We start from the raw sequence: 26,279 nt of genomic DNA on the forward strand, positions 1-26,279 counted from the left end.
TGTAAACCGCTCGGTGAAGAAAATTGTTTTCGAAGACAGGTGCACTTGGACGGATTAAAGTCGCGTACACACACGAGGTTAGTCTGTTCGTCGACGTTGCAGACTTTTCCAAGCCTCAAGATCAGAAGTGCTAAAACCGTGCTTTTTCTAACACAGAGTTTTTACTAAGAAACGCAGGAAGCCGCCCCGCTGGTCTGTCATGCAGGCGATCAGATGCACACTTGCTCCACCAGTTCCTTGCGGATTTTCGCGACCGACTCACTTTTGATTTGAGAACACGCAAAAAACCCTCAGCTCACTCGGCTCGATCAGCTTTTGGTATTTCTCTTCCGATACACGATGCTAGATAGCCTTAGTCACACTAGGTGATCTAGAATTGTCACTGGTAAATTCAGGACAGCATTCAGTGCCACAGAGTTGTTGAGGACCAATACTATGAGGCATTTTTGGCTGTAGTCCTGTCTCTGTCATTCGTCGGCTTTAAATTCAACTGACAACGTGAGTAGTGTACTGCGGCATCCAGAGGGCACCGGTAGTTTGCTGCGACCCTATAGAAACGGCACAGAACTCTTCAGTGATGCAAAACTGCTTCCGATATTTGTACAGTACCACGAAAGGCAGCTGACAAACAAGTGGAAAGGATGACCTTCCAGCCTTTCACTTTTTTGCGTTATTCCGCTACTGAGAACGCAGACAAGCGGTAGGGCAGGAAGGACGCGTCCGTTCGCTCTTGTCGGCTCCACTCAATGATTAAACCGATTGTAAGGAACACCACAACGATCCTAAACTGGTCATGTGTTAGGAGTCGAACTGAACAACAAATGAGTGACAGAGATTTTCGAGAAGTTCTCTCGACCCGGAGATACTCCCTCAAATGAATGTCTCTCAGCACCACGCAGCCGGGAACTTGCCTTCCGCGGGGATCGAATGAGTCAAATTAATTTGCTCAACCACATGCATCTGCTTAAGACAGCTAAAAGTGTTAGATTTCAAAATCGTACGACATCGTGGTTATTTTCCATCAACGATGCTCTAGGCGCATTATATGGATTAATGTTGCCACTCGTAGGAAGAGGGAGGGAAGAAAAAAGACCGTTTGTTGAGGCTGTCTTGAACCTTATGTGCCGCTAGTGCTGTATCGGAGACGTAGATGGCGCCTGCAGCGTCGCTACTTTCACTCTGTAACCTGATACGGCAACACGTTTCACTAGGGTAATTCATAGTGCGTAGTTCCATTGAGCTAGCTTATACGATACCGAGTTCCAGCACCACAGTCGAGAATCTCTACTTTCACTGCGTTATCTAGTACGCCTTAAAGCTCCAGCAGCACACTCCAAAGTTGATATTTTCACTGTTTCTGTTCATATGGGAAAGAGCACAAGCAGGGAAACGGGGAGTCGTTACGTGCGAGGCATGGTTTCAAGCAATCTTGGACAGATGAAGTCCACAACCAACTCCGTCTTCGCGACTCCTCAGGGGTCGCGAACGCAGGCAGTAACAGGAGAGCAGCACCTAGCAGAGTGTTACTTGTTACTGCAAATGCTTCAAAGAAACGGCATGTAAGAGTGTTTGGCGGTGACAGGGCATTCGCTGACGAGCAGCCTTTCCCTTTTCAACTGTTCACCACACGGTCCATTTGCAGTTTTTGCCAATCTTGTGGAACCTCTCCGCTGCTGCGGTTTGCGGTCGATTTCCACCCTTGGTTTGTGTATCAACGTCTCCGGCATATAGCCAATTTCTCTCGATTGTCGTGCACACGTCGATCTATTGACCCCTGCGGCCACGTCACCTCGCCTTCCGTTTCGCAGAAACCCACGAACGTGGTTTTTTTGCCTATCTATCGGGATGTAGCGGCGTTTCTGCATTAGTGGTGCAGTCTGAGCACAAAGGCGCGACTCGGAACCTGCAATTCTCTTGCGTCATGTAGACCCAAAGTGTGTTGGCAACTATCACCTCAGACTGCGAATTTCGACTGCATGATGTTCCGTCATCGCAAGACATCCTCAACCTTTTCCTCACAGACAAAATGTCCGTGGGCTATAGTAATAGGGTGCGGTCGCTGTGTTCCATTTCCAGAGGATCGGGACTGCTACCGTGCACCGAAACTGCACATTTAGGCACTGGTGATTCATTAGTTCCAAAGACAGCGCCAGTCGCACCAGAAGCGTAACGAGGCTACCCCCGATTACTCAGAAGTAGTGCCGACGCTTTTCTCGGGCTCTCCGTCCCGCAACCCTTTCCCCAAACCCAGCACCTCGTCTCTCTTCATAGAACGCTAGCTGTGTGGTCCGGCTACAAGTGTAGCAGAGAACTGACGTTCAAAAATGTCCATATTAACGAACATTCTGTAGCAGAGAACTGCAATTTGTCATCGACTGACATCACACGCCTGTCAAAACCCACGCTGCCCATCACATCGAACCCCCAAACCTCCCCCCGCACTGCGGCTCCCTCCACCACACATCCACTTTTGTGCTTACAGGCGATTTAAAAGAGCAGTGCCATCGTGGCGGACCGTGAGAATGCCACCAGGACTGACGACTTGTAACATGGACACGCTCTCTTCTGCATGCGCGGGCGTATTTTCTTTCGTCTCCTTTGCGTCTCCCCCGAGAAGGCGGACAAGTGCGTTAGCGGACGAGGGGGCGAACGGCGAGAAAGGCGAGACGGACTGCGGCGGCTGCCGCGGCACTCCGAGTCGCTCCGCCTCGCCCCAGACTCCCGGGTGCTCGACGCTTCTTCGTTCTTCTGGAGAGCAGCCACCATCGCCTACCAGCACACCTGGAGCGGGTCCCAGCTCGCCCCGCCAACTGCTGAACAAGGCAGAGCCTGCGACTGTCACGGGCGGTCGCGGCGCGCGGCCGGCGTCCCTGAGAGGAAGGGGAATGTGACCTGGGGAGGTGAATTCGTAGAGGAGAAAGGGCGCGCCTCCGGCCAGCGCGGAGAGACTCCAGCAGCGGAAAGTCGCGTCTGCAGCAGAGGCGGCTGCCGCCGTTATGAGCCAGGAACCGGGGACTGTTGAGTGCGAGGGACAAGCCGCGGCGGGCCTAGACACCGAACACGCGGCCACGGCAGACGGATGCGCTCGCCACCGGTGAACTTCCTCCTGAGCAGCCAAATCGACTGCATGCACGGAGCCGTCTGTGTCTCCGTACACCACGCACCGCACCGACCCACAGCACCAGCTGCAGCACCGACAGCTGCTCCCTCCGGCGCAGACAGTGTGGCGTCGAGAGGCGCGCGCGTCGGTCCCTCTTTCACTGTTTCTCGCCCCGCCATCGCGCTCCCGCTGAACCCCCACAGGCGCGCATCCACACCCTCCACTGCATGCAGCTCCGCAGCAGCCACAGAGCGCGGGGCCGTCCTGGAGGACCGCGACGCACATGCACGTGGGCGTGTGGGTGGGGACGACTTCCCAGGTGTCTCTGCTGCGCGTATCATCCGAGGTGTGTACCTGCTTCTTGCTCTTCTTGCCGCGCTTGGAGGCGCGGGAGCCGAGCGGGCCTGGAGCCCCCCCGACGCCCGCCAGGTGCTGTTGAATCCGCGAAAGAAGGAGGTCGTCACAGGTGATGACGCAGTCGAGGCGCGGCCCCCCGCCTTCCGTCATGTCCCACAAGTCCCAGACACAGATGCAGGGTCCCGCGATTTGAGGCATCTGCTTGATGGTCTTGTCCAAAACTCGCTCCTTTCCACTCTGCGAGGTCTCGTCGTCCGATACCTCGGGGCCTCCGAACCCGAACAGCGCCGACGTCCACTGCTGCAGGGGCAACGCCGCGGCGAGGGGGCCGGAATCCGCATTCTCCTCTTCAGGTCCGTCGCCCTCGCTGTACAGAGCGCAGTCCCCAGAGAGACCCAAGCCCTCGGCGCCTATCCGTCCCCTAGTGAGAGGTCCGGAGACTGGGTGCTCGAAGAGAGCGGGGCCCTTCGCCTCGGCGCCGCCTTGGGTGCGCCCCTTTCCTGCCCCAAGCCCCCCGTCTCGCTGGCTGTTCCGGCGAGAGAGGAACTGAGAGCCGCCGTGACGCAACTGCAGCTGGCTCTGGTACTGGAGGAGTCGCGAGTGAATCTTTGCGATCACGTCGGCGCCCCTGAAGCGGCGAGCTGCGTTCGGAAGCATGCGAAAAGACCGCCTTCGCTTCGGACCCAAAGGGGCGTCCTCGGCGCCATCTTTCTCGGTCTCAGTCGTCACCGACACAGACTCCCGTCTCCGCGCCGGGAGACACGCGCTCCGCATCCGACCCAAACCTCCGCCGGCAGCTGCTGCGGCCGCCGCCTCGCAGCAGCCCTTGCCTCGACCTCGGCGAAAAATCGAGAAAGGATGGTGGTAATGGCCCCCCGTCTTCGCTCCTCCACGCTTGTCGGAGTCAGGCCGACTGCGTTGTCGCCGCCTCAGCTCGTCTCCACTGTCGCCGCGGTCATCGCGCGGACTGTAGGGAACTGCCTCTGGCTGCGCAGACAGCTGGTCATCGACTGCAGACGCTCGCATGCGCCCCGGAGGCGTCGCGGCGCGACCGCCTCGCCCTGCGCCCAAACCCCCGCTGTCTGGACTGTTTACGCTGGCATTGAGAGCTTGAACGGACACCCGCATCGGAGGTTTCGCGTGGGTCGGGAGCCACTCGCTCCGAAGGGCTCCGCTTTCCTCGAATCCCAATGCAGGGTCTTCGTCGTCCCCGTCCCCGTCCGCGTTGTTGCCGACGGAGACACTCCGGCGCCCGTCGCCCCGACCGGCGCCTTCGCGGCCTCGTCCCCTGCGGTAGAAGAAGTTCGGATCCGGCTCTCCAGTCTCCGAGGTCGCGCCTCCTGTGCCACAAGGCCTCGGGCCTGCCGGCTCCAGAGACGCGCCCACAGAGAAGGGACGCCCTTCAACCAGGACGGGATCATGGCGAAGGGCATGCGGGAAGAGGCCCACACCTCGAGTGAGCAGCCAGGAACCGCACCCGAAGAGTGGAATGACTTCCGCCGTCGACACGTGAGCTCTCCAGGCGACTGTCGGGCGAGAGACCTGCTGCAGCGCCGCCGCCAGCATGCCTTCTTTGAGGCCGGAACTGGGCTTTCTGTGGTGATGGTGGTGCCGAGGAAGGTGCGTGGAGATCCCTAGGCGAGCCGCAGTGTCAGGATCTGCCGCGGCTGCCGCAACCGCGACGGCGGCGGAGGGGGGCATCAGGGGCCCGCGAAGAAGGCCGAAGACCCGAACCCAGCCGTTGGAGTCCGCCAGAAAGAGACTGTCTCCGGACTCGCTCCACACCACTGCTGTGATGCGCCCGAAACTCTGGAGCCGCACCTCCTGGGGATGGCCGCGTGTGGTCGCTCCTCCGACGGTCGAGGGGACCAACGCGCTCGAGTCGGACCCCCCGACCCTGGCGCCAGTGGCGCCGGGGCTTGGAGCTCCGGCTCGCCCCTTTGCGCCTGTCTCCTTTCCAGTCTCTGTCGGAGGCCCGACGTCGAAAGAGAAACTTCCTTCGCCGCGGTCCGAGACAGACAAGGCGGCGACCTCTTCACGCACTGCCAGCGCCTGCGGCATCTGGCGCCTCTCGTCGGAACCCGCTGCCTTTCCTGTCTCCGAGTCAAGGTCTTCGCGAGGATGGCCACAGGCACCTGCGAAAGAGGCCGAACGGGAGTCCGCGGTCAAACGGGCCCCTTTCTCCCCAGGTCCCACGGCCCCCGCACGCGCGCTCTCGGCTGCGGCTCGAAACTGAGTTGCCCCAGATGATGGGGCGACGCGAGCCACATCACTGTCTCCGCACTCGCCTCCAGCTCGCGGCCCTGCGTGTCGCGCTGCTGCGTCGGCCTTCACGGCACTTGAACCGGCGTCTCTCGACTCTGCCCCCGAGGGCCCATCCATGCGAGTTGTCGCCGGAAGCGCCGCGGGCGAGCCCTTCGGGAGACTCCGCGCGTGAGCTCCAAACGGCCGGAGGATCGCCGCGAAGGCGGTCGCAGGGCTAGACTGGACCTCGACAGCCTGGAGCGCCGCGGCGAAGATCGGCAGGAACGGATGTGCGCCCACAGCCCCTGTGAAGGAGAAGCGAGACCGGAGAACAGACAAACTGGGAAAGGCCTGATAAGGAAAAGTCGGCTCCAACGACGGGGCTGCCGAAAAGCCGTGTCCCGCCACAGCAGCACCAATGCTTCCCGGGGGGTCGGCGCCCGTGGGAGACAGCGGGTGCGTGGAAACCGCTTTTCCGGCCCCTGAGGCTCCAGACGGTCCTCCGGGCTTCGCCGCGCCTCCTCGGCTTCCAACGCCTTCCTCGGGGGGCGCGGAGACGTCCGCCGCAGCCGCGGCAGCGAGGAGTCGCATCGCCGCGCTCATCCGGTCCACTTGGGCGTACGCGAAGAGGGAAGTGTCTCTCGTCAAGAGGTACCCAAACCAGACAGAAAGCAGCACAGATCCCTCCGACCAGCTCGCACTCAGGAGACCAGAGGTCTTCAGCAGACTGTCGAAATTCGCATCAAAACACCCGTGCGTCGACAGCTTGGGCCCCGATACCCCGCGCCGGAGCTGGGGAGGCCCCTGTACGCGCCCGAGACGCCTCTGGAGATGCTGCGAGCTGTTCACTGTCGCACGGCGCAGAGGGGCGATTCCCACGAAGGCCCCGCCTGGGCCCCCTGCCTCGCTGACTTGCGGGGCGCTGAGTGAGAGAAGCCAGCGGGCCTCTGCTCGCAAGGCCTCTGCACGGTCTCTCCGTGAAGAGCGACTCTCCCCCTCTGAACGTCTGTTTCCAACGCCTGTAGCTTCAAGGTCAGATGGACCCGCACTCTGCGCTCTCGACTGCGGCGGTGGGCTCTCAGGCTGGACAGCTGAGGGATCTGAAGGCACCGGCGAGCCCGGAGGCAGCGGCCGGGGGGAGGTCTGGCGCTTGCTCGCGGCCTCCGCGTCGGGGACAGACGCCCGGTTTTTGGTCCTTAAGTCGACAACCCTCTCTGGCGGCGAAGCAGACGCAGCCTGTTTCCGAGAGACAAGGTGCGCGCTGCGCTCCTCAGCTGTTGCAGCGACAGCGGCCGTGGCGGCCGCCGTGGCGTGGACTGCGGCGGCGGCTCCGTAGAGGAGAGAGGCAGTGCATGTGTCGCCTCCAGAGGGAGAGGCACCCAAGAGCGAGGGCGGGATGCGGACAGTACGCAGAACGTAGTTGCTCGCCAAACGGGGCGCAGCTCCAGGGGCCGAAAGGCCCTCGAGCGGACCCACACCTATCGCGAGGTCAGTGCTCATCGAGGCCCCAGCGGGAAGGAAGTATCGTCTGTGGCTGGTGCCGCTGCATGCCGCCGTCACGGGCCCCAGGACGGCGCAGAGCGGCACCGCGCAGCACGGCGAGCTCCACCAGGGGGCAGACAGAGACAGGGACGTCGCGGAGACACGCAAGGCGTCTTCTCGGTGATGGCACGGCATGCCGGCAGCCTCTGCGAGAAGAAGCGCGACAGCTTGCGGGGTGAGGAAAGAGGGGAGGTGATGGTCGTACGCCTTCCGCAATGCATCGAGAGCGTTCACAGAAGATCTCGATGCCGCGATGCTGCAAATCTTTCCCGGAGGAAACAGGCCCCCCAGGACACATGGTACCCCCGGAAAGGCCCCAGAAACCACCAGCTCGTCGGCAACGCGCAGAGACGGAAGCTCGGCCAAGAGCTGCTGTTGGAGACGCGACAGCGGCCACCCCAGCCCACTCTGTCTCTGGGGAGCCTGGGGTCGGTCCCCGAGAAGCAAATGTGGAATCCCCGCCCTCACAAGTTGCTCCTGAAGCTGCAGGCGCGACCACGACTCGCCGCCGGCCTTCTTTCCAGCGCGCGCCCCGAACCCCCCGACGGAACCTCCGTCGCCCAGTGCCCGGTGCCCAGCGCCCTCTCTCGAGCTTCGCGCTTCTGCGAGGCTGCCCGGAAGAGCCGCGGCCCGAGCCGCGCGCTCCGCAACTCCCGCAGACAGCTTCTGGAGCGCCCCTCTCCCTGCCGGGATGCCAACGGGCCCTGCCGGGGCCGGAAGGCCCGCGGAGTTCTTCGGCGCGCCTTGCGCTCCACCGGAAGGCGGCGCTCCGAGGCCAGAACTAGGCTGCGCAGACGGCGGAGCGGGCTGCGGCAGCGGGAGAAAGGGCAGCTGGCTGAAGAGCCACTGAAGGCGGTTCGTGCAGCCGAGGAGAATCCACAGCTGAGAAGCCTCTGGGCCAAGGAGCTCGGAGATCGAGCCACAGAGAAGAGAAGCTTTGGCGCTTTTCGTCGCGGTGCCGAGAGAGGTGCCCAGAAAAGAGGAGCGGTCGAATTCGGGAGTCCTGGCACCGCCACCCGCCGGGTCTGTGCAGCAGAGAAGCGGGAGAAGAAGCGAAGCCGCGAGAGGCGCTGCGCGCGTCAGGAGCGGGCGCAGATGCGTGCAGAGGAACGAAGAAAGAGAAAAACAGAGACGATCTATCCAGCCCCGGAGAAGGTCAATCTGCCGCTCTTGCAGACGCAGCGCATGCGCGGAGATCCGGCAACCAGCTGTGGCGAAGCCGTCGGCCTCCAGACCTGAGACGCTGCGCGACAGGCGCCCCGCAGACGTGGAAGAGGACCGGGGAGACGGGGCCTCTGCCGCCTCGCCGTTCACGCCGACGCTCTGTTCTTGTTCCGCTTCCGTGTCACCCGCAGCGGCACTTGCAGAGGCGACGAGCGAGAGAAGCTGGAGAAAGTGGAGAAGACGCAGGGCTTCGCGGTCGACTGCTCGGAGCGCATCGAGAAGGAACTCGAAGACTTTCACACTCAAGCACGTCGCGAGGCACTGGAGTAAACTGGAGGAGGCCGGAAAGAAATTCGCCTTTCCGCCACGAGGGCCTTCCGCCCTAGGCCCACGGCTTCTCGCCGAGCGGTCCCGATCCGCCTCGCATGCGCCGCTCCTCCCCTCTTCTCCGGCGTCGCCCGCAGCCTGCTCACTCGACTCTGCGACGGAGCCCAGCAGCAGGCGAGGCCAGAGGAAGTCTCTGAGGTGTCTCCGGAGCTCCACTCGCCACGTGGATCTCTCCGGTTGCATGAGAATGAAGTGCAGGTACACCGCAACATGAAGCACGGTCCGTAGGGGGTGGAACGGCCGCACATCCCGCGCGGCGTCTTCGCCAAGCGCCTCGGGATCGTGGGGGCCTCCTGGGGCTCCAAAACCGTCTCTGGCTCGAAGGCGCGTCTCCGCACTGGCCCCCGGCCTCGAGGTCTCCGGAGGGGAGACAAGACCGGCGCCTTTGATCTCGTCGGCCGGACGGAGCCCGGGTCTTAGTTCCCCGGTCGCTGTCTCCGTGGAGGAGGCGCGGGGGCGGTCTTCTGCACCTCCTGTCTCCTGCTTCGGGGCACTGTTCGGCGTGAGCCCCAGGTCGTCGCTGATAGCCGAGGGCGCAAGCTGCGCGCCGGTGTGTGTGCTGGGGTGAAGCGAGAAGAAGAGCGAGAGGAAAGGAAACGCCGCGGAGAGACAGAGAGACACGCAGGCGAGGGCTACGACTGCAAGATGGAAGAGGCGTTCCAGCTGCTCAAGCGAGAGGACCGCCGAGGAGGGCCTCAACGCAGAAGAAACCGACGGTGGGTCCTCCCCCAGATCTGTGCAAGCTCCGCAGACGAACGAGCGCGCCCCCTCATGTCTCCCGCCTTGAACGCTGGTTGGAAGCGAGCCCTCCGAGGACAGCGAGACGTCGAGCTCTGCCGCGGCTGTCGCCGTGCAACAAAAGAGCGCGAGGGAATCGAAGAGCTGTCGCTCGGGAGCGTCGAAGGTCGCAATCAGTTCCTTCGCGAGGACGCCCAGAGCCCCTCGCATGAAGGTCTCTCGCGTTGTCCTTCGTTCTCCCACAACTGGAGTCTCTGAAGACTCCCCGCCTCGCAGACCCGGCGCATACGCATACCTTGCCGCGCCAAATTCGTCTGCAGGCACTTGCAACAGAGTCCGAACCTCTCTGCGCCAACTCAGGTTGAGAAGGGCCTCGCTGCGGACCCATCCCGCAGCGCAGAAGCGGGCGAGGCGCCACGCCGCCTTGCGCCCCCGCCTGCTCACGGCGAGTCCGCTCGGTCCGCCTGTGGCCGCGCCGGCGCCTAGGGCTCTTTCGCATCTGCGCGCGGCTGCGGCGCGGCGTCCCAGAGCCGCGGCCCGAAGCGCGGCGAGGAAGCAGTTCGAGGCCAAGTGCTGCGTGTCTTCTTCGAAGAAGGTTGGAAGCCTGCCGCCGAGAGCTGAGGCCTCAGCCCAGCCAAGCACCGGAGAGTCGCGTGTGGACGACGAGAAGACCCGTGTCTCCGAGGGAGGGCTGCTAACAGCTCCTGATCCTGAAGGCCCATCCGCGCCTTGGGGCACCCCAGGGCCTGCGGCTGTCTCTGGAGCCCGAAGGAGGCGGTGCCACAGCCGCTGCTCTCGCATGGCCGCTGCGACAGGCCCCACACCTGCGGCCCACGCCATGGCATCCGCGGCGACGGCTGCGAGGCGCCGGCCACCCCCGAGTTTTCCGGCTGCCTGAATCGCCTGGAGGAGGCGTCTCTCCGCGCAGCTGCATGCCCCCAGGGCCAGCGGGTCCCTGTCTCCAGACACCCCCGGGGACAGGGTCATGCGGCGCCGTCTGTCGGACCACAGCAGCAGTTGCGCGGCGATGGACTCCAGGAGACCTAGGGCGCGAATCGGACTCGGGACAGTACCTTGCGCGTTTTGGTGGAAGGCTGATGAGACAGGCGCACTGAGGGCCCCAGTCTCCCCGGCTGACGGCATAGGCGGCGCAGCGACTGAAGGGGCGGAAGGAGACTCAGACGGCTCTGTGAGACCCGCGAGCGAAGCCGCCTCTGCGTTCGCGAAGATCCGCGGGCGACAGGAGGGACAGTGGGGACTGAAGGGGAAGGCTGTGGCGCTCTTGCGGGCGGCGGCGGCGCTGAGAGAGCTCGAGGCCAGAAGGGTCTTGTTGAGGACGAGGCGACATCCAGCCGCCCCACACATCCGGTCTAGAAAGGCGACGAAACAAGAGGCGACGGTGTCGGGGAGACTGAGGGAGACAGCTTGGGGGGAGGACGCGGCCTCGGAGACACCGCAGTGGAGACAGTTTGGAGCCACCTTTTCGGAGACCCCAGATGCAACAGGCAGACTTAGGAGAGACGCAAAGGGCGACTCCGGAAGAAGAAGCAGAGTGCCTGCATTCAGGCCAGTCAGCGCAGCGAGCGTAGCAGACAGTTGAGGGGACGGGCAGGACTCCCCGGCTTTGACCTCAAAGAGACTCTCTGGGAGCGGGAGCCGGATTTGCATCGCCGCTTCTGAAGAAGGCAAAGATCTGTTCACAGTGAGACATGGAGCCCAGGAAGCAAACAAAAGCTCGAAGGCAGCCTGCGCTGTGGGGCCTCCCCTGGCGACTTGTGTGCTCGCAAAGTCTCCACTGTCTCCACAGGAGCGACCCAGACCAGTCTCGCCTCTCGAGGAGACAGCATGTTCTTCTCCTGGTGCGTGCGACAGGCCACTGCTCTTTTCGCCTTCTTGCCTCTCGTCTAAATCCGCTCGGCGAGCGAGAGCTAGGAACCTCGTGGCTGCGACCGCGGCGAGAAACGCCTCGCCCCGGTGGAGGTAGGCGAGTGTGAGGAGGTAGAGTTCGCACATGGCAGCCGCCGCAGGATTCTTGAGGGCCCACAGAACCGCTTCTCCGAAAACAGCAGACTCCGCCAACTCCACGCCGCGAGCCACTCCTGACGCTTCCGCACCCGACGACTCCCCCACACCCGCGGGCTCGGTCGGCGTCGCGCCTCCAGAAGCCCCGCGCGCCTCGATCGAGCCAGCCGACGTCCCTGGGGAAGCGGGCACAGCGCGTCTCTCTCTGTCTCCTGGAGGCCTCGGACTCGGAGCCCCAAGCGGTCCGAGCCCGACGGCGGATCCCTGCGTTGCATCTGAGTGTGACTGCAGCTGCGGCGAGTCGCGAGACCCTTCGCCTCCAAAAGCGATTCTCTGTTCTCCCTCTGGTCCTCCCGAGCCACCTGGCCTGCGCCGGGAGGTCCCCGCGGAAGCAGTGTCTCCTGTTTCTCTGCCTTCGCGGTCAGAGTCTCCGTCTGCGCCCCAGTCAACGGCGGAGTCCACCCAGCCGCTCTCTCCCCGGCGCCCCAGAGCCCCACCCCCGACCTCGGAGTCCCCACGCGTCGTGTCGGAGAAGCCCGCGAGCGTAGAGGCGCTGCTGTGGTGGAGAAAGTGAAAGGGTGGCTGATTCGACAGAGAGCCTCGCGACGGCAAAGAGCCAAACGACAAGGTCCGGCTCTGGTCGTCCCCGGGGGAGTGACCGTCCCCAGTCCCGGTGTCTTCCCGAGGTCCGCACACGACGCTCACCGCTGAGCCCAGAGCGCGCGCCAGTGGGCTCTGGGCCCTGAGCTGCGCATGCAGTTCCCGGGCGAGTTGGAGCTGCGTGTGTTGCTCCTCGAGCTGGACGCGAAGTCGCTGAATCGGCAAAGCGTTTTGGACGACGCTGCGGAAGGCCACAAGACTTAGAGACAACGCAGAGTGCCTCAGGGCGCCGCCGTCAAAACGGTCGGCGTCTTCATGCAGACTGGCGGTGTCCGACGCATCTGTGCCGGCCCAGGAAAAGAACCCTGTGGGGGCGCCTTGAAGGCGAGACAGACTGGCCTCGGCATGCGTGATGAGGGAGGCCCTGGCGGAGCCGGACGCGGAAACGAGAGAGGAGAGAGATGGAGACAGACATGAGGCGCGTGAGGAGTGTGGGGAGAAGAAGAAGGGCCTCGGGTCAAACGGCGTCAACGTCGAGAGGTCGCTGTGCTCAGAGCGCCAGTTCCAGGTGTGGTCGGGACTCGCGCAGCCGCGAGAATTCGCCCTGCGCCCCCCCTCTGTCGGGCAACAGGTCGCGATTTGCGCATGCGGCTGAGTGAGAGGTGCGAGGCGAGAGAAAGACGCCGGAGGCAAGTGGGGCGGCAGGAGCACAAAGAAGGCTGCCCCGTGGTCCCCCGCGAGCCAGAAGGCAAGGTGAAGCAGCCAAACGTCTCCCGCAGCCGCGGCGAGAGGCGCGAGGCGGAGAATCAACACCCGCCGGTACTCGGCGGCGGGACTCGAGGTGACACTTGACGGAGACAGCGCACCGCCCGGCGACTCCGCGCCGAGGGTCGGAGACGAGAGCGGAGGCGGAGACGCCGACGGGCATAGAGTCCCGCAGGCGACCGGGAGGCTCCCAGGTGACGGCGGCGCGCAGCCTGCTCCGGCCGAGGTAAGGGAACTTGGCGACTGTCGGCTGCTTGCGTCTGTGGGAGGAGGAAACGCAGACGCACTGGAAAAAGAGTCTGCGCCAAGAGGCGGCCCACACGGGCGCTGCGTTGCATCTGTCAGGCGGCACAGGAAAAGAGCGAGCTGAACGTCTTGCAGTTGGCGACAACAGAGGTCGCAGACTTCCTGCAGAGGCAAAGAGCAGAGAGAGGGAGGGACAAAGGAGAGAAACGAGGAGAAATAAACGAGGTTCCAGCCATCCACCATAGTGAGTGTATGCATCTTGCGGAAGAGTGTCAGCTTGAGGAGTCAAGAAGACCATCTCTCTTTTTTTACAAACCACCCACCTACCGACTACGGTTTCGACTCACGAATTGCTGACGAAGCATCATCTAGGTAGTGACAGGTCGACTCTCAGAGAGAGGGAAGGCGCGACGCGAGAAGGTAAAGGAACAGAAGGCAAGCAGGTCAAGGAAACGTCAGAAAGGGGTGACGGAAAGAGAACGAGCGACGGTGAGAAAGATTATGGTCTTACTCCAGAGGCACACACACTACGGGCAGAGGAGCGGAACATACGAAAGCAGTCGTCAGGGACACAAAGTCCAGCAAGGTCGACACGGCGGGGAGATCTGTATTCAGAAGTTGTGGTTCAGACAATGTTGGCCGGACAGCGAAAGCAGAGAAGAGAACAGAGAAAAGAAAAGTGATGACTCTCCACTCCTGCACCTTTCTCCACCACATCCAGTCGGGGGCCCCCAGGAGCAGAAAGAAAACAGGGGAGTCTCCAGCAGAGAGAAAGAGACGATGTCTAAACAAAAGTGAAAGCAGGTGAACTGAGTGTCGCGAGCGTGGACGTCGCACACGCGTAGACACTCAGAAAAAGGCGAATTGCATGCGAAGAAGCTCACTCGAATCTGCCGCGCCAGGATGAAGAAGGCGAGAGCTAGATGGTACCGCCTCTGCTGGACGAGCTTGTAGGCATTCTTCTCCGCTGCAGCCTGCGACCGAGGGTCACTGAAATCACGTGATAGAAACTCGACGACCTGCAATCGAGAGAGAACATGTATTCATATATATGTATATATATATATGAGGAGATGTTTGTGCATTTGTGTGAACTTCAGTATGCCTATGTGCGTGTAAAGAGACATCTGTAGGTATGCATCAACGAATGGCGTCTCTCCAGAGAGTTATCTCTTGTTTCAGTCACCGTTTCTTCTATCGAAAGTGGACATCTCCGACAGTCGATTTCTCTCTTCCAGCCCGGCCCTATCCGGAGGAGATGGTGTCCTCTTTGTACCTTAGCCTTGCCTGTTCCCTTCTTACTCAGGGCATGCAGTGTCAAGATCCTACGACAGCAGTGGTACTGGTTACGGCTTGTATGGGCTCTGCACAGCTGAGCCGCGATCCAGAAGGGTGTCTCTCAGATCGAAGATCTAAGAAACAGAGACTCTGAAGAACATGCGACTCGGAATAGGTCCCCAGGGAGAGGGCACACACACCCAAGTTCGTTGGGATCGCTGCCCACCACCGCGTTGTCTCACCTTGAGGTTTTTTTGCTGTTTATAGGCCGCCTTTATGAAATTTAATCTGGCGCTCGCGACGGACCAGAGCGCCGCGGAGTCCTGGTGGAGAAAGGGATGACTCGCCTTTGAGTGTCCGCCGGGTCTGTCTTCGGCCCCGCCTCTCGCCTCGGCCGTCTGGAACGCCAGGCCCGAAGCGACGCCCGCGCCCCTGTCTCCGTTGCGACCGCCTTGGGCTCCAAAAGGGCCCTGCTGCGCGGCAGTCTCCGCAGCCGCGAGAACGGTGGCGTCCTTGAGAAGCAAGTCTGCGAGGGCCTTGACCTGCGTTGGGTTCCGTAGCCAGAAGCCGACGCCGCGCTGAAAAGGGAAACATCACAAGAAGAGCAAGACCGCTTTCTCGTCGGATCCCCCGAGTGCGAGAGGAACACAAAGCAAACATGGAGACTGCGTAGGCGACTCGGGACTCCAGCTACACCCTTGCGATCTCTCCACTCAAACGCAGAGATGTGTATGGAGAGACCCTGGTCGGCATCATGAAGGCTTCGATGCATTTCCAGTCTCTGAGAGGATAACGAAAGCTCGAAGGCGACAGGAAATCGTACGCGGCGAAGTGACCGCGCACGAGAGACACAGAAAGGATCTGCGCCGTCTCCCAGAGTCGAGGGACCGCCCCATGTGATGCGGAGTTGAACATTCGCAACTTCGAACTTCCGCTCACAAAGTGCATTGGGCAACAGTCCGGACAGAGAAGGCGGAGACACGCGACGACCGTTTCGGAAAACGCATGCGTGCCTACACCATAACCGATACGGAATACGCTGAATGTTGTAGGAAGTTGAAATTCAACAATGGGGAGAGAGTGCAAGAGTTTCGAGTTCGTTTTTCAAAGACGGACAACGAACGCTCACAGATTCCTTTTTTCGTGTCGAGTAAAATCGTGTCTTTTGTAGGGAAAAGAGACGAACCGATGTGCTAAAACAGTTCGAGGCTGAGAAGTTTCCACAGCTTACGGCCCGATCCAAAAAGCTTCAGAACCAGGAAGAGGACAGAAAACAATCACTGAGGAAAGATATTTCTAAGGAAGAAGAAATGAAAGATCGTGAATGCGTGGCGCCCAACCGTCCGAGAAGAACCTCCGACCCTGCCTCGGGGGGGTACAGAGAACATGTCAAAGTCGCACTTTGCATGCCTCTCAAGAGAGAGGAAGAGAAGAGAGACAAGAAAGAGAGGGACAGGAGAGAGAAAAGGGAGAGCGAAGAGAAGCCGCGACAAGAAGAGAGAGGAAGAAAGAAGAGAAAGGAGACAGCACAGAGAGAAGACACAGAAAAGTAGAGAGAAGGAGGATAGAAAGAAGAAGACAAGAGCGAGGAGAGATGAGAGAACAGAGGACGGACAGAGGATATGCGTCAGTTCGTTGTTTGCATGGCCCCGACCGAAACCTACTTTTTTGATGTGAGGCCACAGTAGCTTCCCTTGGGCACCGGGTGCTTGCCGGGCGCTGGCAACCGCCTCAGCCAGCATCGCCTCTTCGCCGTCAGCATGGACGCACCAGCAAAGATCTTCGCTGCTCAAGAGAGACGAGGAGACAACAGGACTGCTAGGCTGCTGTGGTGGGGCCTGACTCCCAGATCTCGGCAGGTCTGCTTCCGGCTCCTGCAGGAACCGGAGACACGGACAAGAAGGAACATGCGCGAAAGTGAAGAAACCGGGGCCGAACACTAGAGAGTTCACGCGAATACCGTCGAGACACTCCCCCGAGACAGCTCATGAACATTTATATCTCCAACGTTGTCACTTCCACCTTTTGCTCTGTTGTCTTTTCTGCACAACGTAACCATCCTCGATCCACTTTGCACGGCCACGGGAAATACAGCAGAACTTGGAACTGAGGAAAACCAAGACAAGATCGACATTTCAAGTCCAAATGGTGGTCTATACTCGACGAAAAAAGCTCAAGTGAGAGACACATGTGTATGTATATGTTTCCTTTCGCAAGAGTTAACTTCTCCCAGCACGACTGGTTACGTGCAACGAGCATCTAAGTATTTTTTTGTCGAGCGAAGGATGTCGCGGAATTCGGACGGCTCGAATGCAGAGAGAACGAGACAGGCAGAGACGATGGAGACGTTTGAGACACAAAATCCTGGGCCCCCAGGGTGCCCGAAAAAGAGACAGAGCATGGCCACTCCCGCGACAAAACACATGAGACGAGCACCAACTGAATCTCGGGACTTCTCTGGAGTTGGAGCCTCCTGGGCGTCGCCTTCATTTCAAGACGCGCTGCCTCTGCTTTATCAAGAACTCGCGTTTCTCTTGTCTCTCTTCTTTTCTCTGCTTCTGCGGGTCCCCCCCGAACCAATCGTCTGTCTTGCTCGCTCAGCCTTACCACCTGAAGAAGTCCGAGTCTGGCTCTCGCAAGACAGGCCTCCTTGCCCATTTCGCCGGATCTTCTTTTGCCGTCTGTGGCCGCTGTCGACCCCCGCAGCGCCCAACTGCGGAGTGCGTTCCCCGCGAGACGCGCCGCCTGTTCCTCCTCAAAGCCCCATCCACTTCTCGTCGCCTTTTCTTCCTTCGGCCGGAGGTTCCCCCCGGCCTCCAGCTGCATCGCAGAGCCAGTTGTCAAGAGCGCGTCGGCAGGGACAGAAAGGCCTCCTCGCGCCCGGCCGCAGGCCCCTGAGAGGGCAATGGCGTCTGAGGCGGCGCCCGCGGCTTCGAAGACGGCTGCGGCGACCTGAGGGAAGTCCTCGACGAGAGAGGAAACAGGTTTCTCCCCGCGGTCGCTCTGGCCCAGCTCGAGGTTCCTGAGCGCCGCGACGAAACCCCACAGCTGTCTCTGCTCCAGGGGAGACAGACGCAGGCCCGGTAGATCCTGGGCGAGGAGTAGCAGAAGAAGCTTGTAGTCGGCGGGCGTCAGGCCGACCGTGACGGGGTCCAGAGACGCAGGCGAGGAAGCAGAGAGACACGAAAGAGAAGATGAAGGGCAAGGAGGAGCCTGACTTTGCGTCGGCTGGTCGCAGCGCGTCGAAGTCCCCAAGGCGTTCGCTCCGAAGACATCCACTCCCTTTTTCCGGAGCCCAAGGATATCGGAGACGTCGAAGGGATCCTCGTCGAGGCCCGGCGAGGCCGCAAACAAGTCCGCGGCTCTCTCGCCGACCTTCGGCCTCGGCGTTTCAAACGCGCGAGCTCCCGAGGCCAACCCTGCGAACAAATCGTCTCTTTCTGAAGAGACACCTAAGTGCTCGCTGTCCGCCCTGGGGCAGCTGAGCTCGCGCCCGTCTGAGGCGATCGGTCCTGCGGTCTCGCCTCTTCCGGCCACCCCACACCGCGTCAGCAGGGTTTCGAAAAGGCCCTGCCTTCGCTGGGCGGGGACCTGTGTCCCCCTGAGATCTCCGGACCCCACTGCGGCTTCCGAGGAGGATGCGAGCGAGGCCCCAGGTCCCTCCCAGGCGGCTCCGTCTCTACGCGAACTTCGCGAGTCTTTCGAGGGACCCTTGGCGTTGCTCTGGAGCCCTCGAGCGGCCCGCGCCGCCACGCGGTCCTGCTCTTCAGCTGCGAGCTGAAGAAAAACTCCAGACAAGCACATCATGGAGGTTTGGAGCAGGGACTCGAGGACGCAGCAGCAGCCGCAGAGGTCGTTGGCAGATTTGGCATTTCCACTGTTCCAGCTGCCGCGATTTGGACACCCGCAGACGGCGTCTGCACCTCCCAGCTCTTTCGAAAGCGCACCTACACGAGGGTCTCCTGCATCTGTTTCATCGGGCGCCGCAGCGTCCCAGAGACCCTCGGACTCCGCCTCGCTGACTCGCGACTCTTTGGGCTCAATGAAGCCCCCCAGAAGCCGCGTTGTCTCCAAGGACGCCGACGTCTCCAGGCCTCTAACGCGAACGCCGCTGGAGTCCGTTTTGTCTCCGCGGGCCAGCCCGGCGGCTCGGAGACACCTGAGCAGGGTTCCGAGAATCCACTTGACAGAGCCGACGAAACCGCTGGAGAAGAGGGCCCCGAGGACCGAGGGGTGGTAAGGGAGGAGCAAGGGCGCCGCTACGACTTGGAGCATCCGCCGTTCGATCTCCCACTGCTCGCGTTGTTGGCAGAGCGCAAGCGTTGTGTGGCTTTCAGAGGCCGAAGCGACTGAGGCGACGGTTGCGGCTGCAGCGTTCGTCGGGTTCACCTGGACGGAGGGCCTCTCGGAAACACCCGGAGAGAGGCGCGAGCGGTGGGGCTCCTCAGGGCCTCGCGGGCCAGCCGGGGCCCCTGTGAGGGGCGCCCATGGGAAGGCGGCGACGGGAAGAAGAAGAGGCAAGAGGGTGTGGAGGGAGAATCTCTGCACGAGGCCGGGCACAGGGCTGGCGAGAAGAGCCTGCGTTGAGTCAGGTCGCGCCCGGAGCTCGTCCGGCAGTCCGGAGAAGAGGCCCGGAGAGAGAAGAGCCTCAGTCGACGCCTGGCGGCTCAAGACGAGGGGACTAGGTGCGCCAGAGGTATGATGGGGCAGCGGGGTCGTCGCGCCCGAGGCTTCTGAGGTGTTCCCTGTCTCGTCGCCCAGATGCGAGGTTGCGAAGCCTCCCAAGCAGGTGGCGGGCGGCAGTGCCAGGAAGGCGAAGAGAGTCGCAGATGCCTCAGGGCCCCACCACGCGTCTCGCAAACCGGCGACGAGAGGGTGCCGGTAAAAGGCCTGGAGCTGCGGTGTGGGGAGACAGTTCTCCGGCGGGAGGGGCAGGAGCCGGAGCCAGATGTGCGGGGCAGACTGTGCAGCCGGCAGACGGAATCGACTTCCGAAGCGACTCTGACCTGCCTGCGCTGGGACTGAAACAAACAGATACACGCAGCTGCAAGCATCGTCCGGAGACATCACTCTGTCTCCGCGAGCAGGCCTGCATCTCACTGTCTTCACGAGCAGACCCGTCGTCGCGCCTGGGAGGCGACAGAGCCCCATACGACAAACGCGATGAGACGCGAAATCCGCCTGTCCGCTGCCCGCAGAGGACATGTCTCCGGAGGACGGCTCCAGACCGGGACCGGCAACGGAAACAGCTGTCTCTGCTCGGTCTCTCGCCCGGTGTCCTTCGTTCGGGCCTCTGTTGTCTCCTGTCTCCGCCGGCGGCACCGCCAGGGTCCCCTGGCCCCGGCGCCAGGTACGAAGTCGCCCGTACGCGGAGGTGAAGCTTGCAGACGGATTCGGGGCTTCCCGACTCTTCCCATCGATTCTCGGAGGCGCGCGGTGACATGCCGGCTTTGGGCCTGAACACCTGGACGCCGAGGCCTGCCGAGGTCCTCCAGTTGCCGCTCCAGATGCAAGCTGTCCGAGCGGCGCCCCCCCGAGTCTAACGAGGGGCAGCGCCGTCTCCGGCTTCAAGTGGGGCGCCGCCGCCACGGCCGCGAGGACCCGCTCGAGGCCCAGGGCGCATGTCTCTACGGGCGAAGAGCCTGCGGCAGGAGACACCGGAGACGGCGCGTCTCTCCTAGTCGGGGCGAGGCTGGCAGCCCCAACGCCGGACGCCTGGGCGCATGCGAAGCTTTGGGCCAGATCCGAGAGGACGGAGTGCTCTGGGGCGTTGCTTGGAGACGACTGGGGCTCTGCAACGGGAGCCTGCGGGCGCCCGGAGGACACAGCAAGACTGGAGAGGAAAGAGAGAGCTGCCGTTCGCACGCCCGCCTCGGAGGCGCAGGGGACAACCAGCGGAAGCCCACGAAGAGAATAGACAAACGCGAGGGGGGCCTCCGGTTCGACGCCCCCGACGGCCGCTTCCCGCTCTCGCCTGAAAGGCCTTGAGGGGGCGGGTCCTGTCCCCACAGCGAGAGTGTCTGGGGCGAGGGCGAGGGCCGTGACCCGCCGGCGTTGAGGGACCGAGGCGACCGCGAAAAGAGACAGCTGCGAGAGAGAGCAGGGGCCAAGATCGCGCCCGAATCCTCGCAGGGCCTCACTGTCACCGTTTGAAGGGACAGCGGGGAGAGCCTCAGCCCCGCTCGAAGGGACAGGGGCGACAAGGCGAAGAAGGAAAAGAAAACACACTCCGCCACCAGAGAAGAGTGCAGGATTAGCGGCCCCCGAGACAGACTGAGAAGGCAGTTGATGGCGGAGACGGGAGATGCCGCGGACAGGCGACGAGTTGACGGATGGCAGAAACACCCCAGCAGGCTCGTGGAAGAAGAGCGGCGAGGCGAGTAGGAGAGCTGAGGATGACACAACGCACGCATCGAGGAGCGGCTCACCGGCCTCACCCCATGTCGCATGCGCCTCCAGCGGACTGAGGGCAGGCCAGACTCCAAGGAGCTCAGAGCCAAGCACCCCTGCCTGGCGTCTCACAAACGAATCTACGGAGGCAGGCGAGGATCCTGGTTGAGACGGAAAGATATCTTCAGGAGCACTCCGCGAAAGAGCCTCCTCTCGCTTATGCTCTCCTCGAGCGATTGTAGCCTTGGGATTGATGAGACACAAATGGGGGCCGAGCCCAAAGAGAAGAAGAGAGTAAGAGAGCGACGAAGACGGGCGCGGCTGCGTCGAGCCGCGCGCCAGAGGGTCAAGATCCGCAGGTTCCACCTCTTTCTCCAAACTGGACGCATGCGGGCGGAGACTCTCTACCGTTTCGACCAGAAGCAGAAGCAGCAGACGGGACTGGACTGTTCGTGCGACGAAGGTCACAGGCAACTCCACGACTTGAGAGGCGACAACGCGAGCGAACGAGCAGAAAGGATCTCGGCGCCCCGCGGCGGGGCGGCAGGGAGACCGCGCGGAGACAGGGGCCTCAAATGGAGACAGGGACGGAACAAGTGGCGACATGGAAGGAGCGACGGCGAGAGACACCTGGCGAATGCCAAAGAGCGCATGAAGGAGGTCAACCTCAAATGCATACACCAGAGGCCGGCGTCTCGTTTTTGTGCGCATGCACTCTCCTTCGCGAATCGCCTCCGCGGCGACACACAAGAGGACAGGCAAGTGACCGCTGACCATGTCCGGGCGGGCGAGTGCCTCTTCTGTGTCCTTGCTTCTCTCTCCCGCGTCTCCAGGAAGGCGAAGCGGGCCTTCAGGCGTCTCCTCGAGGGCGGGTCCCCCCGCGCTTTGAACGTCGACGCGAGCGCCGGCGCATGCGCGCTGAAACAGGGCGAGGGACGAGGCCGGAACCCAGGAGACCTGCTGCATCGGGGGCAGGAGCCTTTCCCGTCTCGAGGCCTCCGCGCGCCTTCGCCCCTCGCCTCTGAGACTGTGTCCGGGCTTGGATCGAACGCGACCATCGCCGCTGAGGCGAGACTGGAGACAACACACCGGTGGTCGGCCTGCAAGCATGTCGCTGTAATGCCAGAGGTACACGGGTCCGCTGGGCTCCCCGGCTTCATCCGTCCCCACGATGCCTGCCGCGACGTTGAACTCGGGGAGTACCGCCAGCGACATCAGGGAAGGAGACCCCGCACATGCAGAGGCCCGCGAGGCCGACCGCGAGAAAGAAGATTTCATCGCTGTCTCCTCTGCGGAGTCTCCGCCAGGGGCGGGACTCGGGCGCGGGGACACCGCGAGAGAAGCGTTGATGTCCGCACCTTCCGAAGAAGTGAACGTCGACGCATGCGCTCCCTCGTTCTGTTGCAACCTCAGGGAAGGTTCCTCATCTCCCTCCCAACCCCCGCCGGAGCTGTCGAGGGTCCTCTGAGGTGCAACTTGTTTACACAAAGTCGTCAGTGACGGGGGCGAATAGCCGGCATCCTTTCCCCTTAGCGTTTGCTGAAGAGGAAGAAGCCACAGTGCAGATGGAGCCGGGGCGAGGCCCGCCAGAGGCCGCAGAAGGCTCCGCCGCCTGAGCCACAAGGCCTCCAACGAGGCGGGTGCAGCCACAGGGAGGAATCGCCGAGAGACCGAGGACAGACACCGCAACGCATAGCGGAGACAGGGCCCCATCACGGCTTCGCCCCCCCTGCCGCCTTCAGCTTCACCGGCGCCCGGCTCGGGATTCGTCTTCGAGGGAGCAGGCGGCTCCGGGCAGCAGAGAACCAAAGGCGAGAGCAGGAGCTCTACTTGGTCGTTTGCGCCTGTCCGCAAGGTCAGCCGACAGGAGGGAATGGCGGACGCGAGGAGACCCGTCAACTCGCCCCACACCAGGTTGCCGGCCATCGCAGAGACAGAAGACACCCCAGAGCGACGTTGCGTAGACCAAATCTGCTGCTGCTGCCTCGCCCCCACAAGCGGCGGAAGCGCTGCGCTCGCTCCACACAGGGGCAGGCCCCCGGCCACCGGCGCCCCCAACACCACACCGGAGGGGACAGGGGGAACCGCAGATGACGACGAAACTGTCAGGAAGGACGCTGAAGAGACACAAACAGAAAGAGGATTGCTCGCCGTGTGAGGACTGCGAAAAATACAAGCTGAGGAGCGGACGGAGGGGAGGAGGAGAGAGACACCTTCAAAATGGTGTAGTTGATAACAGGTCGAGAAAGATCTAGACACTGGAGGAGACAAAGACAAAAAGACAACCGCCTTTTTGTATTCCTCCTTCGATCGACGCACGAAACAGAGAACGCGTTATGACACCCAGTGAAACGTGGACGACGTCTCACACCTGTAACGTCCGAATTTCGATATACACATCTGCCTGTCCCGCTGCTCCTTTTCATCTACAGCGACTTCTTGCTTCTCTCAAGTGTCTCCCTTCCTTCCCTTGTCTCCGATCTACCTCGGTTCGCTTGCTTCTCTGCGCCTCAGCCATTCAACACTCTCTGTCTGTACACCGAATGCTCGGTTTCATCTTAGCCGTTCACAGACACCTGCGGTGCCCCATCTCGTGAGCGCGCCTAGCCAATGCATGCAGCCGATGTACGGACGAGATGAAACACAAGAGCGAAACTTGAAGCACATGCCATCGGTGTCCCGTTTGCATGCACAGTCCGACGAAGAACGTCGTCTTCAAATCATTGCAGTTATCCCCCTAGCGTTTAGATCTACTTCAAACGCATCTTGCGCATTCGCTCGCCTACTCATCATGGAAATTTCGCAAGGTTCGACCTTCTCAATTTCCGCGACGTCCACGCCGGTCGCATGCAGAGGCACTTGGGCGGGTCCAGCAACGCGCTGGACGACAGGGCGGCCTACGGCTCCTCTGGCGAGTCCGTCGACCATGAAGGCCCCGAGGAAGGCGAACTGCCTCCTTTCGCTCTTCTCTCTTGGCCGCTTCCGCATCTCGCTCTTCTCTCTCGCTGTCTCCTCGCCCGCCGGTCTGCGCCGGCTCTCTCGTTCGCCAGACACAAAGGCGTCCTTGTTCTCTCCATCACGCGAGGAACGCGGCGGCTTCGTGCGGGGCACAGGGAGCTTTTGCGTCGGGAAGAAAGTGGAAAGGTCGTTTTCAACGCGAGGCTCCGAGGCGAGGTAGAAGAAGAGAATGTGCTGACGGGGAACGGCTGCGAATGGCGAAGAGTCCGCGAGGCCAAAGTCGAGAGACGAGAGACCACTACCTCCAATTCCTTGCATGCGATCGTCGAGCTCGAGGACGGCAACCTTGACTAGCCCATGGGGTGTTGCCGGTCTCCAGCTCCAATCGCCTTGCGCCTCGGCTTTCTCCTCTTTCTTGACGCTCTCGCGTTCAGCCCCCTGGACGTCTGCCTCGATGCTGCCTCGTGACAAGTCACTCCAGTGTCTCTTCGTCTCCCTTCTCCCGCCTCTCTCGTCGCCGTCGAGCGAAGAGAGAGGCGCGGGAACTTCTACGCGAATGGCGAGCTCTAGGACCCCTGAACAAGGCTCGCGTTCTCTCCAAACGTGGACGCCCCAGCCCTCAACGTCCGAAAAGAGCAGCAGCGCCGTGCATGCAGTCGGCGGGTGTATCTGCACACTCCGCGTCGCACCCATGTGTGTACATACACTCATTGCGTACGCGTGACCGAGGACCATCACGTGAGAAGCGGCGGACGGCGACGGAGAAGAAGCAGACAGAGATGGAGACATAGGAGGACGCGAGGAACGAGAAGAAGAGAAAGCCAGATGGGCAGAAGGCGCGTCGGAGGTCTCTCGACGCTCTATGGTGTCTCCTCTCTCGTCTCCTAGAGGGTCTTCCTTCTCGAGGTTTTGGAGAAGAACGAGAGGCGGCCAGAGAGAGGGGAAGGGCGCAGGCAGCACTCGCGAAAGAAGCGACAGAAGTACGGAAGGAGGCTGTGACGAGGCGGAGACTGCTGGAGACAGAGGGAATCCGCCGAGCACACAGCGATCGACGCCGGCTGTCTCCACACCCGAGAGTGCATGCAGCGGGAGACCTTCCCAGGACAAAGGCCGCGACGGCTGTCTCCTGCGGTCACCGCGCAGCAAGTCTTCCCCAGAGAGCGTCCCGGCTCGACTCACGGGGCAAGAGGAAGCCACGGACTCCCCGGAACTTCCATCTGCAGTCGCAGCTGGCCTCCAGAGAGACTGACAGCTGATTTGCGTGAGGACGGTCCGTCTCCGCGCGACTGCGAGGCGACGCGCGTCTGGGCTTCCCTCGTCCTCGCCACGGAGACCATAGGGCCTCCTCCCCCAAGGCCCCAGACCGCCGCCGCCGTCGGCGCACGCGACGGTCTTGTAGCGCCGTCTCGGGTGTACATACACCTGAGAGGGCCAGACGCAGGCAGCACCCTGGGCGCCGAGCGCCGTCGCTACGGGCCGGTCGAGGCCGTCAGTCCCCCCGACATGGCCGGCGCAGTCGGCGAAGGGCCGCGAAAGTTTTTGGGCGAAGAGGAGAGCTGGTACGTGGATGAGATACACCTCGTTGCTGAGAGCACTGTACACGCAGTCGGAGAGACAACGAAGCTGGGAGCAGGAGTGGAACGCCGCGGCGTAGACGAAGGACGAAGAGAGAGAGAGACAGGTGGCGACTTGCTCTCGAGAGAGAGAGCCCTCGAGCGAGGAGACAGCCGCGGCGCCCGTGGGCTGCGCAGCTTCGAAGGAAGAAGACGCGCTGGAGGCGTCCGGCGCACCGCCGCCTGCGTCGAGGCGCGGAGCCGAGCAGAGCGCCGAAACAGACGAGCCGTCCAGGCCTGAAGAGGTGTGAATGATGGGCGAGACAGCTGCGACAACTACACAGAACGGCGGCAGAGATCCGTTCGCGCGGCTGACCTTGCCTGCAGTCGCCGCCGGAGGCAGAGGTATGCATGCACCTATCAACGCGTCTGGCGAGCTCGGGAAGGCCTGAGGCGAGCAGGGCGCAGGCGAAGTCGCGAGGCTCCAGTGCGGCAGATGTGCGGCGTTCAGGAGATGACTTGGCGGCGGTGATGGGCCAGAGGAAGTCGACGCAACAGAAAGAGACAGCGTCTGAGAGGTGGACGCGACGGAAGACAAGAAGGAGGGGAAGCCGGCGACGTCCGCCTGCGGTGTCCTGGCAGCCGACGAGACAGAAGAACATGGAGGAGAAGACCCCAGAGGCGCAGACATTTCGCGTTCACGGAGCCCAGAGGAATCCCCATGGAAGGCGTCGGGTCCGTCTCGCGGCGGAGCCTGCGCGGAAGAGGAGACAGCAGATTTCGAGACAGAAGAGAAGGAAGAAGAGAAAGAAGAGGAGGGTGGAGGCGGGGAGAAGGGCGGCATATCGAGACGAGGGGGGGACGGAAAGAGAGTGGAGCTTGTTCTCGGGGAAAGACAGCAAAAACGCGGAGAGAGACGTCTTCAAAGCCATAAA

General features: G+C 62.0%; 1 protein-coding gene across 1 annotated transcript; it reads right to left on the reverse strand.

Annotated features, from left to right (window-relative positions):
- Window positions 1–2,256: 2,256 nt before the first annotated feature.
- Window positions 2,257–26,188, reverse strand: TGME49_230000 (hypothetical protein; the record flags this gene model as incomplete). The annotated part of the gene is made up of 6 exons (XM_018780241.1): window positions 2,257–13,327; window positions 14,050–14,184; window positions 14,686–15,021; window positions 16,108–16,317; window positions 17,051–22,950; window positions 23,620–26,188. The coding sequence occupies 6 exons, from the start codon at window positions 26,186–26,188 to the stop codon at window positions 2,477–2,479; spliced, it is 20,001 nt and encodes a 6,666-aa protein (XP_018636901.1). The 3' UTR covers window positions 2,257–2,476.
- Window positions 26,189–26,279: the final 91 nt, after the last annotated feature.

The sequence above is a fragment of the Toxoplasma gondii genome, chromosome VIII (genome assembly GCF_000006565.2).
Source record: "Toxoplasma gondii ME49 chromosome VIII, whole genome shotgun sequence".
Classification (NCBI taxonomy): domain Eukaryota; phylum Apicomplexa; class Conoidasida; order Eucoccidiorida; family Sarcocystidae; genus Toxoplasma; species Toxoplasma gondii.